This window comes from Rana temporaria, chromosome 3 (genome assembly GCF_905171775.1).
Source record: "Rana temporaria chromosome 3, aRanTem1.1, whole genome shotgun sequence".
NCBI lineage: Eukaryota > Metazoa > Chordata > Amphibia > Anura > Ranidae > Rana > Rana temporaria.
The window spans coordinates 142,115,763-142,137,365 of NC_053491.1; the positions used below are offsets into that span (position 1 = coordinate 142,115,763).

At 46.6% G+C, this 21,603-nt stretch overlaps 1 protein-coding gene across 2 annotated transcripts in view; it reads left to right on the forward strand.

Annotated features, from left to right (window-relative positions):
• Window positions 1–21,603, forward strand: part of LOC120931776 (pendrin-like) — a 103,276-nt gene that overhangs the window by 55,567 nt on the left and 26,106 nt on the right. For both annotated transcript variants that reach the window (XM_040343538.1, XM_040343537.1), the window contains exons 6-8: window positions 11,761–11,925; window positions 13,859–14,011; window positions 15,001–15,083. In XM_040343538.1, coding sequence (XP_040199472.1) covers window positions 11,761–11,925; window positions 13,859–14,011; window positions 15,001–15,083 — 401 coding nt within the window. The remainder of the gene's footprint in view (window positions 1–11,760; window positions 11,926–13,858; window positions 14,012–15,000; window positions 15,084–21,603) is intronic.

Here is a 21,603-nt window from a genome sequence, read left to right on the forward strand (position 1 = left end):
GCAGATCGATTTTATGTCAATAATCAGATTGGTCCACATCAGTTATAAGGAAATCTATCCTGCAGTTGCCTATGAGAAAAAAAAATCCTCCCACAATAACAGCATAAACCAAAATTCCAGGCAAACGTATGAGTGGCAAATAAAACTCTGATGCCTCGTACACACGACCGGTTTTCCCGACATGAAAAAATCCTAGCAGGAAAACCGTTCGTCTGTATGCTTTTCCGACGGGAAAAAAATGTGCATGCTCAGAAACAATTTGACGCATGCTTGGAAGCATATAACTTTATTTTGTTGGCTCATCGTTGTCTTTTACGTCACCGTGTTCTTGGCAGTCAAAAGTTCACCGGACTTTTGTGTGACCGTGTGTATGCAAGGCAGGCTTGAGAGGAATTCCGTCTGGAAAACCATTGTTTTTGTTTCCGACGGGAAAACCGGTCACGTGTACGAGGCATCATGCTGGTATCGTGGTGTGAGCAAGTCAATAAGGGTATTACAATGTGACTTATTAGTGAGCTGATGAATACTGTACTCGTATAGGAAGGAGAACTACACCCTCTAGTGACCATGCAGTGGAATTGCAGTGGTCAGTATACAATTTCCAAACTAATTACCAAAGACAGTTAGTGAAGGCTCTGCACGTGGGAAACACACACAGTAAACCCAACCACACAACTTGCACCTACAGGTAAGCCTAGATTAAGGCTTACTGTAGGTGCAAGAAATATCTCCTTAACCTACGCGGTTAAGGAGATATTTGCTGAAAACACTGCACCGATGTCTACGGCGCATGCTGACCTTTTCAAAAGAACTGCGGTTCTTGAAAGGCAAGAACGCGGTGATGTCATCACGTACGACGAGCGCATGTGATGCCGTCACATTAGATGCCGTCGCCGCCATCTTGCTTCACCCTACCTATGGCGTGGAAGCTACCGCGCATGCGTCAAAGTCATTTCGAGCATGCGCGGGTTTCCACCTCGACAGGTAAGTATACACACACTCTCGGGTTTCTCGTCGGGAAACCGGCCGACAAGAATCTCGACGAGAAAAAAGAGCGCAGGTTCTCTTTTTTTTTTGAGATTCTGGCCAGATTTTCTAACGAGAAACCTGAAAGCCTCGTACACACAAACAGTTTTCTCGGCAAGAAGCAGTTTTCTTGCTGGTTTTTGCCGAGAAAACCGGTCGTGTGTACGAGGCCTCAGTCTTACATTTGAAATTCATCTCAACATAATGGACTATTTAGACTGACACAATGTGATAACCAATCAATTTTACAACTGCACGGACTCACTTTATATGGAAGTACAACAGTATTTTTGTTCATCGTATTGATTCACTTTATAAGAAGGTTTAGCACAACTTAATATTGAAAGTATATAGACAGCATACCCTACCGTATTTATCGGCGTATAACACACATTTTTTAGAGGGCAAATCGTGTGTGCGTGTTAAATGCCAATATTGTACCCGGGGTAATGAGGGGGCCTCATTACACAGAGCAGGGGTCTCCTGTGTATTCGACACTCGCAGTCACACACAGTCCTGCCTCCTGAACCAGCTCTTAGGATAGACATTGGACAGTGTTCTGTCTATCATAAGATCCTGTGTTCTATCGAATAATGGCTCCCATCGAATAGTGCCTCAGACGAGTTTGAGCAGGACGCAACGTCACTCCAGCTGGCTTTGATCAGCTGGCGTGACGTCAGCACAGTGCAAGCGCAGATCAGAGGCATTATCCGAAGCTCTAGCTTTGTTTTGTATATGTTGCAATCCGCCCTTAGACACACCCAAAACCCGGCGTTCCACACACTGAACCTGCTCTGCAACACACACAAAACCCTGCCCTTTAACACGCCCAAAACCCACCCCGCAACAGCGAAACAGAATCTGGCAATTACCTTCTCCCTCGATGCAGAGCACCGGAGAATGCCACCGACAATCTGCGCATGCGCTGTGTTAACGTCACGCCAGCTGATCAACATATTAGCTGAAGTGACGTTGACCAGTCCGACGTTGACCAGTCGGAGGCAGTATTCGATAGACAACGACCAAGGAGGCGGGACTGTGTGTGACTGCGGGCGCCGAGTACACAGGAGATCCCGGCTCTGTGTAATCCGGCACAGATCAGGCTGCAATGATGGGCAATGGTGAGGCTGCATATGGGCACAGATCAGGCTGCAATGATGAGCAATGGTGAGACTGCATATGGGCACAGATCAGGCTGCATTGATGGGCAATAGCGAGGCTGCATATGGGCACTGATCAGGCTGCATTGATGGGCAATGGTGAGACTGCAGATGGGCACAGATCAGGCTGCATTAATGGGCACTGATCAGGTGCCATATATTTACTGGCGAAAATCATGAAATGTACTGGTGGAGCCACATTTTTTACTGACACTGCAAAAAAGTACCTAAAATTACAGTTTTCAGTGCTAAACAGTGCAAATATCAATATATATAAACTATAAACCCAAAGCTATTTCTATTAGCAATGTCTTTAAGTAAAACAAAAGTCAAAACCTATATTTTTCTATTGACATGAAGGTCAGCTTACTATAATCCAGCTAGCACAGAGTTCCCCCTTACATCAATCGGGGAGAGAAGACTCAACGAGTGACGGCTCACTTGGACAGTCTTCCACCCATCACGTCCGGCGTCTCGCGGCTCTTCCCGCATCCGCGCCAGACCAGGCCTCATTCGCGGCCGCCGCAATTAGGAAAGACTGACGACATTGTGACTGGCGACAATGGCTAATCTGCGATACTCTGCGGACTCTATTCGGGGTCTGAGACAATTCGCAACAGCATTACCAGCCGTCACCAAAAAGGCCTTAAAAATAGAGCAACTTTTGAGATTCGATCGACGATCGACCATCAAAAATTCTAACTATTTAACCCAGCTCAAGCACATATCATGTGCTTTGATCAACACAAGATCGGCAGTAAAACACTGATTAGAAATCCACGATTTCTTACTACAAAACGATCTAGACTGCCTCTTTATTACAGAAAGCTGGCTCTCAGACGACTGCAACACCATTCTCGGAGAATTGGTGCCAGAAAACTATCGCATTATAACGGAAAACAGAATAGGGCAAAGAGGAGGAGGCCTGGCGGTGATCCACAAGAATCACATTACAATCACTAAGCCAGCCCTTCAAAATCCTCTTCCATTCATGGAAACCCTTACTCTTCAACTTCAAACTTCCCCCCAGGAGACTGTTCACATTCTCCTCTGCTATAGGCCACCTGGGCCAAAATCGCAGTTTTTGCCATCATTAACGGAGTTTATATCCACTTATACCCTTAACAGCAAACACCTTTTGCTGCTCGGGGACTTTAATCTGTGGGCCAACTCCGCACAGGATCCCATTGCGGACGCCTGCATCGATCACCTGGAGGGATTAGGGCTACAGCAACTTGTATGCGGGCCAACACATGCTTCAGGTCACACACTCGACCTAATTTTCAGACAAAATCTGAAAATAAGCATTTTAGAAAATGAACCATTGCCATGGACAGACCACCATGCAATTAATTTCATAATCTCCAAAATTCCCCCAGTGATAAAAGCACCCAAGCCAGTGACAATACACTGGGCTAGATCTCAGAAGAAGCTCCATTCGGAACTCTTCAAATCTACCTCGGGAAACAGAATCAAAACAATCCATCCACATCAAACAGCCGCAGATACACTGGATGCCATAAACGCAGCCCTGCTACAGTCAGCCGATTTAGTAGCACCGAAACGCAAAGCCTGCATCCGAAAAAGAAAGTCCGGCTGGTTCAACAACCAGCTGTCGCTTCTGAAGCAAGAGCGCAGAAGGGCGGAAGCCGCCTGGAAAAGAAGCCCTGCAGAGGATAACCTCATCATCTACAAGGCAATAACAACACGATATCATAAAGAAATCTTCAAAGCCAAGAAACATCATTTTTCTATGGCGATTAACAGCGCCCTAAACCGCCCCCGCGAACTCTTCAACATGGTCACCCAGACCATGAATCCAGGATGTCTTGAAGTCCCCAACTCAGACACCCAAGAGTTCTGTAATGAACTATCGGATTTCTTCATCAACAAAATTGAAAGAATCTGGGAAAGCATCATGCAAAACAATACCCCCCTCAACCCCACCGTCAATCAACCACAAAACACCCACAGAAACGCTCTACAATCAACAAAGTTCACTCTGGAACCGATCTCCATCGATACCACAAAAAATATCATTGGTGCTTTGCGGAACAGCACATCGCCCAATGATATCATCCCCACCAAACTGCTGAAGGAATGTGCCGACATCCTGGCACCACCCATCACACAGCTTATAAACCAGTCATTTAAGGAAGGCACAGTGCCATCCCTGTTGAAAGAGGGCACAATCCAGCCCATCTTGAGAAAACCTAACCTGGATCCCAAGGACCCAACTCACCGCCGTCCCATAACAGGCCTAAATGTTCTCTCCAAGATAATGGAGAAAGTAGTGGTACAACAGCTGCAACAGCATCTAGATACCCACAATCTACTGGATCCATTACAATCAGGCTTCCGTCCCGGACACAGGACAGAAACGGCCTTACTCAAAATATGGGACGATGCCCTCGAGGCCGCAGACGAAGGAGAATCTTGTCTCCTGGTTCTGCTGGACCTAAGCGCAGCCTCTGACACGGTAGACCACAAACTGTTACTGATGCGACTGGCCAAGGTAGCAGAAGTCGCAGAAGGTGATTTACCATGGTTTTCTTCCTTTCTTGAAAACCGATCACAAACAGTTAAATTGGGTTCTTTCACGTCGGAAAATCGCACGGTGTCATGTGGAGTCCCCCAAGGATCCCCCCTTTCACCGGTGCTTTTCAACATCTATCTTCGCCCTCTCTTTGATATTATCAGTAGCCAAGAACTACTCTATCACTCTTATGCAGACGATACGCAACTGTATTTTCGCATCTGCAATAAAAAGGATCATCATCCCAGTTTAGAGAAATGTCTCTCTTTGATAGAAAACTGGATGACTAAGAGTTATCTTAAACTCAACAGTTCAAAAACAGAACTCCTTATGTTTCACGCCAGCCGAAAGAGTCAACTGGCAACAACCTGGACACCGCCGCCCATTCTGGGCCAAATCATCACCCCTAGCTCCAAAGTCAAAAGTCTCGGGGCCATCTTCGACACCTTCATGACAATGGACGCACAAATAGGGTCAGTAGTCAGCGGAGCGCACCATCTGTTGCGCCTACTACGCAGACTTATTCCATTTATCCCCAAAGAAGACGTAGCAGTCGTGGTGGGAACAATCGTGAATTCCAGACTGGACTATGCTAACGCCCTGTACCTCGGACTCCCAAAGTACCAAATCTCCCGTCTGCAAGTCGTTCAGAATACGGCCGCCAGACTGGTGACTGGGGAAAAAAAATGGGAATCAATCTCACCTTCGTTGAGAACCCTTCACTGGCTGCCAGTAAAAGACAGAATTGCATTTAAAGCACTCTGCCTGACACATAAGTGCATCCATGGGAAGGCTCCGCAATATCTTTGCGACAAGATAGAACCTCACAATTCGAATCGCGTTCTGCGATCCACCGACCAAAATCTGGTCAGGGTACCAAAAACCAAATACAAGTCCAAAGGAGAAAGAAGGTTTGCTTTTCAGGGTCCTAGACTATGGAACGCTTTACCAACCAGCATTCGGTTGGAGGAAAACCACCTGACTTTCAGAAGACAGATCAAAACTCTGCTCTTTTGATGTCATGAGACACGAACAACTAGCGTCCAGAAGCGATTCAGTTCGCATGCGCCACGCTTTATACGTTTTTCATTCATTCATTCATCAGAGTCTGCAGGATTCCCCCTTTCAGTGAAAAGGAACTCTTATGTAAAGGGAAACGCTGCAGATCATGATCTAAGGGGGAACTCTGATGTAAGGGGGGGGGGGCTCTAAGGAATAGAGACCACCTTCTGCAGAGTGAATACACTAAGGTAAGGGGGGGGGGTTACTAATATAGGGGGGAACCTTTATATCAGTGCTCTCTTACATTATTGTATTCACTCCCCCCTTGCATCAGAACCCTCCTCAGACTGGCTTGGTGGAACTGTCACTGACCTCTTCTTAGGTGCACCGTGCAGGGCTCAGTCAGACAGCTCCAGCTTGGCAGCTCTGGTTTTATTCTATAGTCTCCTCTCCACAGTCTACGCACCTCTCCTCCTATGACCCCCATCCTGGCGGCGCTCTCCTCTCCAGACTCCCCCTCAGAGACTGCAGACTCGATAAAAGACAAGAGATGGTCAGAGGCTGTGGACATGATACAGGAGGTGGGCAGAGGCTGTGGACGCGATACAGGAGGTGGGCAGAGGCTGTGGACGCGATACAGGAGGTGGGCAGAGGCTGCGGACGCGATACAGGAGGTGGGCAGAGGCTGCGGACGCGATACAGGAGGTGGACAGAGGCTGCGGACGCGATACAGGAGGTGGGCAGAGGCTGCGGACGCGATACAGGAGGTGGACAGAGGCTGCGGACGCGATACAGGAGGTGGACAGAGGCTGCGGACGCGATACAGGAGGTGGACAGAGGCTGCGGACGCGATACAGGAGGTGGACAGAGGCTGCGGACGCGATACAGGAGGTGGACAGAGGCTGCGGACGCGATACAGGAGGTGGACAGAGGCTGCGGACGCGATACAGGAGGTGGACAGAGGCTGCGGACGCGATACAGGAGGTGGACAGAGGCTGCGGACGCGATACAGGAGGTGGACAGAGGCTGCGGACGCGATACAGGAGGTGGACAGAGGCTGCGGACGCGATACAGGAGGTGGACAGAGGCTGCGGACGCGATACAGGAGGTGGACAGAGGCTGCGGACGCGATACAGGAGGTGGACAGAGGCTGCGGACGCGATACAGAAGGTGAAGCTGCAGACATGGTACAGGAGATGAACAGAGGCTTTGGACATGATACAGGAGGTGAACAGAGGCTGCGGACATGATACAGAAGGTGAAGCTGCAGACATGGTACAGGAGATGAACAGAGGCTTTGGACATGATACAGGAGGTGAAAAGAGGCTGCGAACATGGTACAGGAGGTGGACAGAGGCTGCGAACGTGATACAGGAAGTGGACAGAGGCTGCAGACATGATACAGGAGAAGGACAAAGGCTGCAGACATGATACAGGAGGTGGACAGAGGCTGTGGACATGGCAGTGTCCTCCTCACCCTCCTCATAGTAGCTTTCTCCTCTGTCCACCTTCATATTGCCTCTCCATCAGGGTGTCCTCCTGTGCCCCTTTCACCTCTCTACAGGGCAGCACATCAGTGTACTTCTCTGTCCCTGCACGGCTTTACCCCTCCCCCCCAGTACTGTCCTCCTCTGCCCCCTTTTTGCTATCCCCCACACACAGTCAGTGTCACTCTCCTCACCCCTCCTCCTCTGCTGTGGCAAGTGCACTAGGCACCGCAGCGGCACCATAAAGAACGAGTGGACTGGCTTCTATTCAAAAATGGCGCCATGCGGCACCATTAAATTACTGCGCATGTGCCGCCCGGTCGGACGTGTACGAGCTTTCCTGAGCCCGGCCAGCTTCGGAACGGCGCATGTGCAGTTGCATGGTGTGTTTGCGGCCATCTTTTTTACGAGAAGCCCAAAAATGGGCTTACATTTATGGGCTGTCCGTAAATTAACAGGCAGTTAGCAACACTGCTGGTGAAGCTGCACATGGGCACCGATAAGGTTGCATTTATAGGCACTGACCCTTATTTTGTTGCAAAGTTCTATATTTAAAATGTAAGGTTTTTTTTCCTGAAACTTCCCTCATAAAATGAAGGTGCATGTTATACACCTGTGCATGTTATACACCAATAAATACGGTAATTATTAATCTAAGCAATCTTTAAGTCCATTAAACAGGTAATTGAGGCAGGAAATATCTTTATGGTTTTGTTTGTAGTATCTGTAATCAATAGAGTTCTGTCCATAAAATGTTACTAATATAGCTGTGTTTTCAGATATTGTGTTGGGCGATACAGTTTCACAGTTTCCTAATTTTTACCTAGAAGAGACACTCTTGCTTTGCCCGTGCAGAGAAAAGTGTCAATGTCTCTGCAAAGGAGGTCCCCTACCCTGTTATACTCAGCTTGCCTGTGATCCCTCGCCACTCCTTTATTTTCTATGTTGCAGAAGAGGTGATGAAACTTCTTCAGTTACGTTATGCCACATACACGCGACCGGTATTCATGTCATGCAAAAAAACAACGTTTTTTTCATTGTGATTCCTCTCAGGCCTGCCTTGCATACACATGTTCATGAAAAAAAAAAAGCTCCAGCAAAGCGCGGTGACGTACAACATGTACGACGGCACTATAAAGGGGAAGTTCCATTAGAATGGCGCCACCCTTTGGGCTGCATTTGCTAATTTTTGTGTTAATAAAGTTTGAGAGATGATTTGCGCTTTTCAGTCTTCGTGCTTTTCAGTCCGTTACAGCGTGACGAATGTGCCATCTCCATTATGAACGCTAGTTTTACCAGTACGAGCGCTTCCGTACTTGATTCTGAGCATGCACATTTTTCCCCCCTTGTAAAAGCATACACACAACCGTTTTTCACGACGTTAAAAAGAACGACGTGAAAAACGACGAGAAAAAATAGAGCAGGTTCTAAAAAAATTTCGGGCAGCTTTCTCATCAAGAAAAATGCTATGGAGCATACACACGACCAATCTAAAAAATTGCAGTTTTCTCGTCATGAAAAACAGTTGTGTGTACGCGGCATAACAGTGCTTGGGCCTAGCAATCGACTGCTAAGCTTTAAGCAATGCTATGTAGGGGCAACGGCTGTGATGGGAAAAGAATTAAGTTACAAAAATAAATATTAACAACAACTTTAACAATATTAACATGAAGCATATTTCATTCATCTGACTGTGATAAATAAAATAAGTATAAAATATGATAAAATATGTTTGGCTACTATCGGCACTGTACATATCATTACTGCCTAGTTAAGTAAATATGTGCTACGTACTGAGTGCAGGGTTGAGAGGTGTGCTATGTACTGAGTGCAGGGTTGAGAGGTGCGCTATGTACCGCATGCAGGGTTGAGAGGTGCGCTATGTACCGAGTGCAGGGATGAGGGGTGCGCTATGTACCGAGTGTGGGGTTGAGAGGTGCGCTATGTACCGAGTGTGGGGTTGAGGGGTGCGCTATGTACCGAGTGCAGGGATGAGGGGTGCGCTATGTACCGAGTGCAGGGTTGAGAGGTGCGCTATGTACCGAGTGCAGGGATGAGAGGTGTGCTATGTACCGAGTGCAGGGATGAGTTGTGCACTATGTACCGTGTGAAGGGTTGAGAGGTGCGCTATGTACCGAGTGCAGGGATGAGGGGTGCGCTATGTACCGAGTGTGGGGTTGAGAGGTGCGCTATGTACCGAGTGTGGGGTTGAGGGGTGCGCTATGTACCGAGTGCAGGGATGAGGGGTGCGCTATGTACCGAGTGCAGGGTTGAGAGGTGCGCTATGTACCGAGTGCAGGGATGAGAGGTGCGCTATGTACCGAGTGCAGGGATGAGTTGTGCACTATGTACCGTGTGAAGGGTTGAGAGGTGCGCTATGTACCGAGTGTGGGGTTGAGGGGTGCGCTATGTACCGAGTGTGGGGTTGAGAGGTGCGCTATGTACCTAGTGCAGGGATAAGGGGTGCGAGAGGTGCGCTATGTACCGAGTGTGGGGTTGAGGGGAGCGCTATGTACCAAGTGCAGGTTTGATAGGTGCGCTAAGTACATAGTCTTCACTACACTTCATATATGCCTGTTTCCTTTTCATGTCTCACACTGCCAGAACCTCTTCCCATAACAGCCCTTATATACAGGAATCTCTGCCCTATATGAGATTCTAGTTCCTTTGGGTTCTACAACCTTTCCACAGACTGATCAAATTGGCCAGATCTACATTACTCAAGCTGTAAAACTGTTTTCTATAACTAAAACAAATTGAACTGTTCTTATTTACAAATGCAATCAACCAAAATGATGAGATGTCCATTAAGATGAAGAAGTGTTCACAAAAGATGGAGACCTACCTTTTGTATTCATATTATCAACAGGAACTGATCTAGAAAATATGATATGGGGGAAGCTAACACAAGCCAAAAATGCCCCCTTTACCTTATATAGAGTAGCTTGTTAATCCTTTAGATGCATAGTAGAGCGTACAGCTTCAATCATACACCCGGCCCGAGCTGAGCGGACCTTCCCCCGCCCGAGGCGAGGAGGCCAGCCTGCCTCGCTGCCCGAGCTGACCCACCCCCCGCTCTGGCCTCTTCACCTATACTTCTGAGCGGGCCTGCCTGAGCTGAGCCAGCTGGCCGGACTGCCTCATTGTATGAGCCAAGTGGACCCCCCCTTGCCCGAGCCGGCCCGCCTCCCTGCCCAAGCCAAGCCAGAATGCCCTCAGCTCAGGGGCGTTGCTAGGTGGCAAAAAGACCAGGGGCTTCAGCCCGAAGCTGCCACCGGGGGGGGGGGGGGGAAATTGTCCAGGGTGGCCGTGGTACTGGCGTTTTTGGCTGGGTGGTGGGGTTGTGTGGCGGGGGGTAAGTTCACTTGCTGGTTGCTTAGCAGTGCCCATCAATTTTGACCACTAATCTCACTGACCTACATACACCTACCTGACATGCATACACTGACCTCACCTACCTACCTGACATACATACACTGACCTCACCTACCTACCTGACATACATACACCTACCTGACATACATACACTGACCTCACCTACCTACCTGACATGCATACACTGACCTCACCTACCTACCTGACCTACAATCAGTCACTGGCAGATTTCAGACTTGCCTGATCGCTCCTCCGCTGCCCTGATCTCTCCCGAGTCCCGCTTCAGCGCCAAGCAGGGATCTCAGAAATGTGCTGTGGCAGCGGCGGCTGCGGGATTGTAATTCCCGCCTTCTGGAGCCGGCGGCATGTATGATGGACGTCACACATCCCACAGTCCCGGCATTGGACCAGTGGGACGTCCATCATATGTTCTGCAGGCTCCAGATGGTGGGACCTGTGACTCGCCCACACTCTGCGGATCAGATCGCTCCCTGCTCGGCGGCGTTCGGGGCTAAATATTGTATGGTGCCTTTTTGAGACTCTGGGCTTTTTGGGGTCACATTCGGGGCTCCAGTCCCCCTAGCCACCCCCTCCCGACGCCTCTGCCTCAGCTGTATTTCCATTCGCCTGATGCTAGCTGGCAAGTGAAAATTTTTAGGGCTGCCTTATAATAATAATTGGAGCTTCAGCATTTACATTTATTGCTTATGGCTACATATACAAATATCCATTCATAGAGGCAACCGGAAGTGAAACAAAATCACTTCAAATCAAACCACTGTCAGCAGAACAGGAGTCTATTTCAGAAGATTTAATGTAGTTTCTTATTCTGTTGACAATTATAAAGTTTAAATTTCCCATAACTTTCTGTATTGGTGACAATGGTCACCAGAACGAAAAAGGGCATTTATTCTCTTCATTGGAGGCACAGACAGCAATAGAATCCTGGCTGGGGTTCTATCACATCCATGCTATCCCAAACTAGGGAAATATGTTTTGCTTGTCTATGTAAACATGCTTAGATTACATACCTTAGCTTTCAATGTGCAACTTAATTTATCATTATACTTGCCAAATGCCTTATAATGGCATGAAACGAAATTTTGCTTATATGTAGTATATATTCAATTTTGCATGGACAGTTTAACAGTCTTGTCATTGTCTTTCCCTTTAGCTTATATTGGGTGCTCTCCAGTTTGGCTTCGTTGTTCGGTATTTGGGGGATCCATTAGTTCGTGGATTTACCACAGCTGCTGCAGTTCAAGTTCTTATCTCACAGATTAAATTGATACTAAATGTACCCTCAAAAAACTACAGTGGAGTCCTCTCAATGGTCTATGTAAGTATGTAAAACTGAGCTTACGGTACATTTTATTGATATTACTCACACTTGTTAGAGCTACTGATACCATTCACAAATATGTACTGTATTTGCTGGTGTATAAGACTACCTTTAACACTTAAAACAACTGGCCAAAAAGCAGGGGTCGTCTTATACGTCGGGTCAGCTGCTCGGATGCATGCTGGATGTGCGGTAATACTGTATATAGCTTCGGCTACATACAGTATACACCACTTAGCCAATCACGGTGAGCGATGTATTCAAATGAATACAGAGCCTGCTCGGATTGGAGTAACAACCTCTGCCAATCCGAGCAGGCTACATACAGTAGCCTGCTCAGATTGGCTTTGAGAGTTAGAGAGGCGTGAGCTGAAGATGTTACAGCCTCTGCCAATCCAAGCAGGCTTTGTATTCATTAATAGAATACATCGCTCGCCGTGATTGGTTCCAGCTCCAGCAAGAATGAAGAAGAATATGCCTCCAGAAGGAAGAAATATGAAGCGTCGGAAGCCTCGTCTTATATGGTGAGTACAGGCACAAAAACCTTAAACTGTAAAATTAGGGGTCGCCTTATACACCGGCAAATACGGCTGTGTCCTTGAAATGATTGCTTATCATTGTACCATCTTCATTGAATAATATTTTATTCTGAAACCTTCCTCGTTTTTTTGTGTGGTTACTGGCAAACTGTTTCTCATGCTGGCTACTTACACATCAGCCAAGCTAGTGACCAAAAAGCTTCTGGGAATTCTAGTTCCGTCCAATTTTCCGCAGCCATTCTATTGTTTTAATGATGGTGTCACCCCCCCCCTTTTTTGATTCTTCATAATACCATGGCCACTAAAAAGTTAAATGATGATGTCGATGTCAAATTGTAATGTATGTAGCATTCAGTCTTCTCACAGAGTTATTAATCCTGTTATTAGGTTATGATATTTATCCAGAGAGATTATAGTCATGTGATGGAAGGGCAATAAATGAGATTACTTATTAACTTACATACACATGTGTTTTTTTTTTATAATGCACTGGAAATGAAGTCTTAATTGAAAAAAAAAAAAAAAAAAAAACTTTTAATTTGTATCTAGAGTATTTTATATTACATAAACTCAATGTATCAAAAAAAAAACATTATTTTCAGCATTCATTGGGGTACCCAGGATTTAGTCCTGCATATAGCTGCTGCCTCTAGGACACAAGACAAAGCAAAAGGCACAGCCACAGCAAAAGCTCAGTTTAGCTTCCTGAGGAGTCGGGGGGAAATTCATAAAAGGGGTTGTAAAGGTTTGTTTTTTTATTTTCTAAATCGGTTCCTTTAAGCTTGTGCATTGTTGGTTCATTTATCTTTTCCTTCCATTTCCCTTCTAAATGTGTTTTTCTTTGTCTGAATTTCTCACTTCCTGTTTCTCCTCAGTAAGCTTGCCCCCATCATCCGAGCGGTGAAGTCAGTCAAAACAGCTTACTGAACAGCTTACCGAGGAGAAACAGGAAGTGAGAAATTCAAACAAAGAAAACAAACATTTAGGCTGGATTCACACCTATGCATTTTTAGTGCGTTTTGCATCGTGCAGATTTGCCCTACAGAACGTGTTCCATAGGAAATCATGTTAAATGGACTGTAGTGCAAATCTGCAAAATGCAAAAAGCGCTAAAACTGCATAGGTGTGAATCCAGCCTAAGAAGGGAAATTGAAGGAAAAGGTAAGTGAACCAACAATGCACTGGCTTAAAGGAACCTATTTAGAAAATAAAAAACGAACCTTTACAACCCCTTAAAGGATATCATAGACATAGATGAAATGTTGTAACATAATTTTGGAACTGTATAATGTACATTATATTGATGTTTTTATGTGTATTTTCTGGGGGGCAACAATTTGTATTCGTTTTACACTAAAAACATAACCATATGTTTTTTTTATTTTATCTAGACAACAATGGACATTTTTGCAAACATTGGTAAAACCAACATCGCTGATCTAACTGCTGGTCTCATAACTTTAGTGTTATGTTTGGTGGTGAAAGACTTAAATGAGAGATATAAACGTATTCTACGCATTCCAGTTCCTATTGAAGTAATTGTGGTAGGTTAAGTCCCTGAATATGTTAATAGCTATATAGATGTAAAACTTTGGGTTCATATTCAGTCATTCCAATGTGTAAGTAAAACCTATTTTAGTTTAAAAAATATATAAATATTGTTTTAACAATGTGACATGAGTCATCGGTATCTTTTTGAAAAATTTGCCAATAGCTCCTGCTGCTGCTCGAGTGCTGTGTAAAGAGGGGAGAATAGATCCAGCTGTGCACAGTGCTAATCTCTTCTCCCCTCTCTTCTTCGCCTTCACACAGGGGAAGGTGGGCACAGAGGAACAAAAAAAGTTTTTTTACTTTAATACAAACAATACATTAATGTAAAAAAACTTTTTAGGTTTAGTAACACTTTAAAGTGTAACAACACCCTCCCTATATGCCCCTTACCCATGTAAGGTGGCGAGCAAAAGAATCAGACCTCCGATATTGTGTAGTACTCCTCTACATTTTTACTTTCTATTTTCTCCCTGGCTGTTGTGCTTCACTGTTCAGGCACTTATGTAAGCTACATATACGTGAAAGAGTTAGGCTCTCCCATTTATTCATTCATTTACCTTTTATGACTAATGTCACACTTGCAATCAGGAAGAAAACTGAAAATAATTACTGCCTGTGTCTGGTACCATTGAAAGCCAGGCAGTATAGACCGATACTGGGCTGCATTTGAGGCCTGATTACCGTGCTTACTACTTGGTATTTGAATGGTGAAGTTGTTAACTACTGGTTTAACCACTTGTCTACATGGTACTTTCACCCCCTTTACTTTTGTAAATCATTGCATTCTGTTTTTATGTTAATTTTACCTAGTTTTCATTTTTTTGTGGAATTGGGCTTGTAGGTCCTGACCCGTTGTAGAAATGTTATACATATTATGTATGTTAAACATAATACTGTACTTACTTTAGGTTTATTGCATCGTGCATTCAGTTTAATATGTGCCTGTACTTGCTTATTTCCATATATTTGACTTTATTTGTAGGCAATAGTTGCAACAGGGATTTCATATGGAGTCAATTTGGAGGATAACTATAATGCTGCTATTGTGAAAAATGTTCCAAGTGGGTAAGTGTGGTCAATATATCCATTTGTTTGTGTTAATCGCATATTTTTATAGGATTAGTTATATTCCTTGAAGCAGGGCTATGAGTTGACTCAAAAACTTCTTTTATATCAGTTTCCCACAGAAGATGAGCTTTTACTGTATATTCCCCTCTCTGGTGGACTGTGTTTCCTACCTTCCACTATACTGTTGCATCTCCATCAGACCCTTCAGCATTAGATGCTTCCAGGAATGTCAGTTGCCTGTGTCTTTCAAGTTGTGCTGAGGTTCCATCCTCTGCCTAACAGAAGATGCAGTCTTTAACCACTTGCTTACTGGGCATGTATACCCTCTTCCTGCCCAGGCGAAATTTCAGCTTTCGGCACTGTCACGCTTTGAATGAAAATTGCGCGGTCGTGCGACGTGGCTCCCAAACAAAATTGACGTAATTTTTTTCCCATAAATAGAGCTTTCTTTTGGTGGTATTTGATCACCTCTGTGGTTTTTGTTTTTTGCGCTATAAACAAAAAAAGAGCGACAATTTAAAAAAAACACAATTTCTTTCTCGTACATCACGGGACATCGAGCGGCATATTCATTACTATGTGGTTATATGGAGTACCTTCAGGTGATGAACACTGGCAATCTCAAACAGGAAGTGCCCCTCCCTATATAACCCCCTCCCATAGGAGGAGTACCTCAGTTTTTACGCCAGTGTCTTAGGTGTTGGTCATGGTTTAGCTTGCCTCCACATCCTTGGGATTAAGGTGGGCTAACCGGTTCTGTCCAAAGGCCTCAGTGCTAAAGTGGTCAGCAACCGGACCCCAAACCATTGGGGTATAGCCCATAATGCTTTCTGTCCAGAGAGCTGGACTCTGGGCCCAGAACTTAGAAACCTTTGGGGGCCTAATGTTTCTGTTGCCAGAGTGCTATATGGGCCCAGGACAGTGGATCCTTCATAGGAACCCAGGGCCTGAAGGTCTAGACGCCCCACGGAGATGGGGGAAGATTGGACCTCTTGCTGTGCAAAGTCCTGCGGCATGGAGCAGGTAAGTGAAGGGGAAACTTGCGGAACTTAGTTCGCAGCAGGTTTTCTGGGGGGAGGTCACAGTGGGACATGCCTAAAGTTTATGCGCTGCATCTGGCAAGGTGAGTCACATATCTTAGGATAGGATGACTCTATATGTATATATTCCCCATAATGGTGACCTCCCTGGTAGTATTGCAACTGGTGCTAGAAAGCATTGAAAAAGGGCCTGTGTGTATAGTGACAATTCTCTCTAAGAGAAGCCCCTGGGAATCCACTGAGGTTTCTTATGTAAAAAAAAAAAAAAAAAAAAAAAAAGCTGGGAGTGAATGCTCCTACCTGCAAGCCTGCTCAGAGAGGTCCAGGCGGTTGCTGCAGGGAAAATCATGCCGCTCTGTGGATGCTGGCCTGGACGGCAGGATCAGCCTCTGACCTCCTCGTGTGGCCCCGCCCCCGCGCCGGCGGGCGCGCGCGCGCGTCCCCGAGATATGGGCGCAATTTTGCGCCGTTTGCTGACAGGGGAAGGGCGGGCCTGTAGGTAAAAGGAAGGGGCGGCCCTTCCAAATATGTTCCCAGCTCAGTGAGTGTTGGAACTGAGAGAGGAAGGACCAGAGCGGCAGCGTGGGGCGCCGAGGACACACAGTGGCCAAAGAAGAGTATTACAGTCTTGAAAAGACTGTCCTTTACCCTAGAGATAGGTGTTTCTTTTTCAGCAGTTTTTTGGCAATACTACTAAAGGGGACAGAATGGTCTTTCTTTGGTTTAAAAAAAAAAAAAAAAAGAAAAAGAAACAAACCAGGTTAATAAGAAAGAAGGCCTTTTTTTCCCCAAAAAAGGTTTTTGGGCAATAACCATTTATTTTTCCAAACACCGTTAAGTAGCGGGCGTACCTCGGTATTATACCATGGCAGCCGCTGCTTTCCCCAGAGGGAGCCTTGGTGGGACCATCGGGATCTGGGGCTGGAGCTGGCATGGGTCAGTCCAACCCTAGGGTGGTCACGGACGAGGTACTGTCCACCTCTCTAAAGGAGATGGAAAAAAGAATGGAAAAAATGATAGCCAAGGCTATGCGGGGCAGAAAACGGAATAGATCTCCGTCGCCCGAGCGTGAACCCTCAGATGAGGAGGCCCCTTCCGCAGGGGAATTGGACGGCCTCTTGGACAAGGACCAAGTAGGTTCAGGGATCGAGGATCCGGGTACGGAGGAGTCTGGCGCAGCCTCCCAAGGGGAGAGCTGGTGGGTTCAAGTATTAACAGACTTGGTCCATAGGACATTCAACTTGCCAGTACCAGATCTCCAAGTATCAACGGTTTCAGCTTTGGGCTCACTAATAGCGCCTCAAAGCAATGCGTTTTTTCCGATCCATCCTCTGCTAGAGGAAGTTATGTTCCAAGATTGGACCAAGCCAGATAGAATCTTTGTACCACCTAAAAGATTCTCTGCCTTATATCCTATGGAAGAGAAATTTTCCAAGAGATGGGCAGCCCCGGCTGTGGACGCAGCCATCTCATGTGTTAACAAATCTTTAACATGCCCTGTAGAAAACATACAGGTGTTCAAGGATCCGGTTGATAAACGCTTGGAAACGCTATTTAAAACCTCCTTCACTACTGCAAGGGCAGTAGTGCAGCCAGCTGTGGCTGCAATTGGGGTTGCACAAGCATTATCGGATCAAGCTAAGCAGATGCTTAAACTTATTCCTGCCCAGCAGGCAGAAAAATTTTCGGATGTCCCTAGGGCCATACGCTTTACAGTAGATGCGATTAAGGATTCTATCCAGCAAGCGTCACATTTATCGTTATCCCTTATCCATATGAGAAGACTCTTATGGTTAAAGAGCTGGGAGGCAGAGCCCCCATGCAAGAAAGCTCCTGGTAGGGTTCCCCTTCCATGGAGGACGACTCTTCAGAGAAGACCTGGATAAATACATTCAGACCATTTCAAGCGGAAAAAGTACTTTTTTGCCCACCAAGAAGAAGTTTCGGGGGCCTGCGTTTAAACGACAGTACTCCCCTGGGCAGGGGTCTTCCAATACCAAACCGTATCGACGGCCTCCTGCAAGATCAAATTTTAACAAGTCGCAGGGACAGGCCGCCGGAGGCAAGAAGCAGTGGTTTCGCAAGCCAGCAAAGCCAGCCCCCAAGCCGGCCTTATGAAGGGGCGCCCCCACCCACGAAGGTGGGGGGAAGACTGCGTCTCTTTGCAGAGGTTTGGGAGGCCAGCATTCCCGACAGATGGGTACGGTCTTCCGTGGCTACAGGCTACAAATTAGACTTCCTAAAGTTTCCTCCTCCTCATTTTCAGGAGTCAAGGGTACCAAACGATCCGAAGAAGGGAGCCGCATTAATAGCGGCATTGAATCATCTAATCTCTCAGGAGGTAATAGTAGAGGTACCAGTCCAAGAACAGGGGCTAGGTTTCTACTCCAACCTATTCATCATCCCAAAGTCCAACGGCGTTGTCAGGCCAATTTTGGACTTAAAAATGGTGAATGCATACCTAAAGGTCCGCTCATTTCGGATGGAATCCGTGCGGTCAGCAGCTGCCGCACTTCAGAAGGACGACTTTATGGCATCCATAGACATAAAGGATGCTTACCTTCATGTTCCAATTTATCAGCCACATCAAAGATTTCTACGCTTCTCGGTGGCTCTGCGTCATTTCCAATTCGTGGCGCTTCCCTTCGGGTTGGCTACGGCCCCCCGGGTGTTTACGAAGGTCCTAGTTCCAATCCTAGCCAATCTAAGGATCCAAGGGGTCACGATCCTAGCATACCTGGACGACCTCCTAGTCATAGATCACTCGTCTCCTGGCTTGGAACGAGCAGTGGCCCTCACAGTTCAGTACCTCGAGAGGTTCGGCTGGGTCCTAAATCGAGAAAAGTCAGCATTCCAGCCCACAAGGCAGTTGGAATATCTCGGCATGAGATTAGACACAGAACAACAGAGGGTGTTTCTGCCTCTGATAAGGGTCAAAGCCATCAAGGAATTAATCCTACTGGTTCTAAGCAAGAAAGAACCAACTGTTCGCCTAGGTATGCGGTTACTAGGCAAGATGGTGGCCACATTCGAGGCGGTACCGTACGCCCAGAGCCACACTCGCATCCTGCAGGCAGCCATCCTGTCAGCATGGAGCAGGAGGCCACAGGCCTTAGATATCCCTTTGCCGCTCTCACCAAGAGTCCGACAAAGTCTGTGTTGGTGGTTAGACCCTCAGAATCTACTGAAGGGGAAGTCTTTCAGCCCAGTGGCTTGGAAGATAGTAACCACAGACGCCAGCCTGACGGGCTGGGGAGCAATTTTGGATGGTTGCACTCGCCAAGGTACTTGGGCAAAGCCAGAGAAGCAGTTGCCCATCAACATCTTGGAGCTCAGAGCTGCTCGACTAGCCCTCAGGGCTTGGACGTCCAAGTTGCAGGGGTTCCCGTTGAGAATTCAATCGGACAATGCCACGGCAGTGGCATACATAAATCACCAAGGGGGGAACCAAGAGTCAAGCCGCTCAGAGAGAGGTGAGCTTGATTCTCCTGTGGGCAGAAGCTCATGTGCCCTGCATATCGGCAATATTCATTCCAGGAGTGGACAACCTTCAGGCGGACTTCTTAAGTCGCCAGACTCTGTTGCCGGGGGAATGGTCTCTACATCCACAGGTCTTTCAGACACTCTGCCAGAGATGGGGAGTGCCGGACGTGGATGTCATGGCATCGAGACTCAAACTTCTTTATGCATTTCCCCCGCTCCAGTTACTACCCCGCCTGCTGCGCAGGATCAGGGTGGAGCACATACCAGTCATCCTGGTAGCTCCAGCATGGCCCAGAAGGGCATGGTGTTCACTAATCCTAAAGATGGTAGTGGGAGACCCTTGGACTCTTCCTCTACGACCAGACCTGCTATCGCAAGGTCCGATCCTCCACCCTGCCTTACGGCATCTAAACTTGACGGCCTGGAAGCTGAATCCCTGATTCTCAGGGGTAAAGGTCTGTCTCAGAAAGTAATCTCTACCCTAATCAGAGCCAGGAAACCGGTCTCTAGGGTGATTTATTACAGGGTCTGGAAGGCCTATGTAGGCTGGTGTGAGTCCAAGCTATGGCTTTCTCGTAAGTTTACCATCGATAGAGTATTACGTTTTCTCCAGCTAGGAGTGGATAAAGGACTGGCATTAAGCACTATCAAAGGACAGATTTCAGCTTTGTCAGTGTGGTTTCAGCGGCCGCTGGCCACCCACTCGCTGGTTAAGACCTTCGTGCAAGGGGTCTTACGTATTAATCCTCCAGTTAAATCCCCGCTTTGTCCGTGGGATTTAAACCTTGTTCTGTCAAGTTTACAGAAACAACCTTTTGAGCCGTTGGCTGAAATTCCTTTGGTTTTACTGACAAGGAAGTTAGTATTTTTGGTCGCCATAGTTTCCGCCAGAAGAGTATCGGAACTGGCAGCCTTATCCTGTAAGGAACCATATCCTATTTTTCATAAGGACAAGGTGGTTCTCCGCCCTCATCCTTCCTTCCTACCAAAGGTTATATCCAGTTTTCATCTAAACCAGGATTTGGTATTACCATCCTTCTTCCTTAAACCTACTTCCAGAAAGGAAGGGTTGCTGCATACCTTGGATATTGTCAGGGCCATGAAGGCCTATCTTAAAGCTACAGAGAAGATCCGGAAAACAGATGTGTTGTTCATTTTACCGGATAGGCCCAAGAAGGGGCAGGCAGCTGCAAAATCCACCATCTCAAGGTGGATTAAACAGTTAATCACTCAGGCCTACGGCTTGAAGGGGTTGCCTCCTCCGTTATCATTAAAGGCTCATTCTACTAGGGCCATGGGCGCCTCCTGGGCAGCACACCACCAGATCTCTATGGCTCAAGTTTGCAAGGCGGCAACCTGGTCTTCTGTCCACACGTTTACAAAGTTCTACCAGTTGGACGTAAGAAGGAATACTGATACAGCCTTTGGGCAGGCAGTGCTGCAGGCTGCAGTTTGAGACCCTCGGATTCCGGGGGCTCCCTTTTGAGTAAAATTTAAAATTATTTTTTCTCAACTAAGTTGGATTTATTATGAGTTAAGTATATCTCTAAATTAAATCCTTTTGTCTTGGGAAGATGTCTCCCTCCCCTCATTGTAAGCATTGCTTTGGGACATCCCACATAGTAATGAATATGCCGCTCTGTGTCCCGTGATGTACGAGAAAGAAAAAGGGATTTTTAATACAGCTTACCTGTAAAATCCTTTTCTTGGAGTACATCACGGGACACAGAGCTCCCACCCCTCTTATGGGGACCATTTTGGGAGGCATACTGCTTGCTACAAAACTGAGGTACTCCTCCTATGGGAGGGGGTTATATAGGGAGGGGCACTTCCTGTTTGAGATTGCCAGTGTCCATCACCTGAAGGTACTCCATATAACCACATAGTAATGAATATGCCGCTCTGTGTCCCGTGATGTACTCCAAGAAAAGGATTTTACAGGTAAGCTGTATTAAAAATCCCTTTATTTTTTACTTTTTGCTATAATAAATATC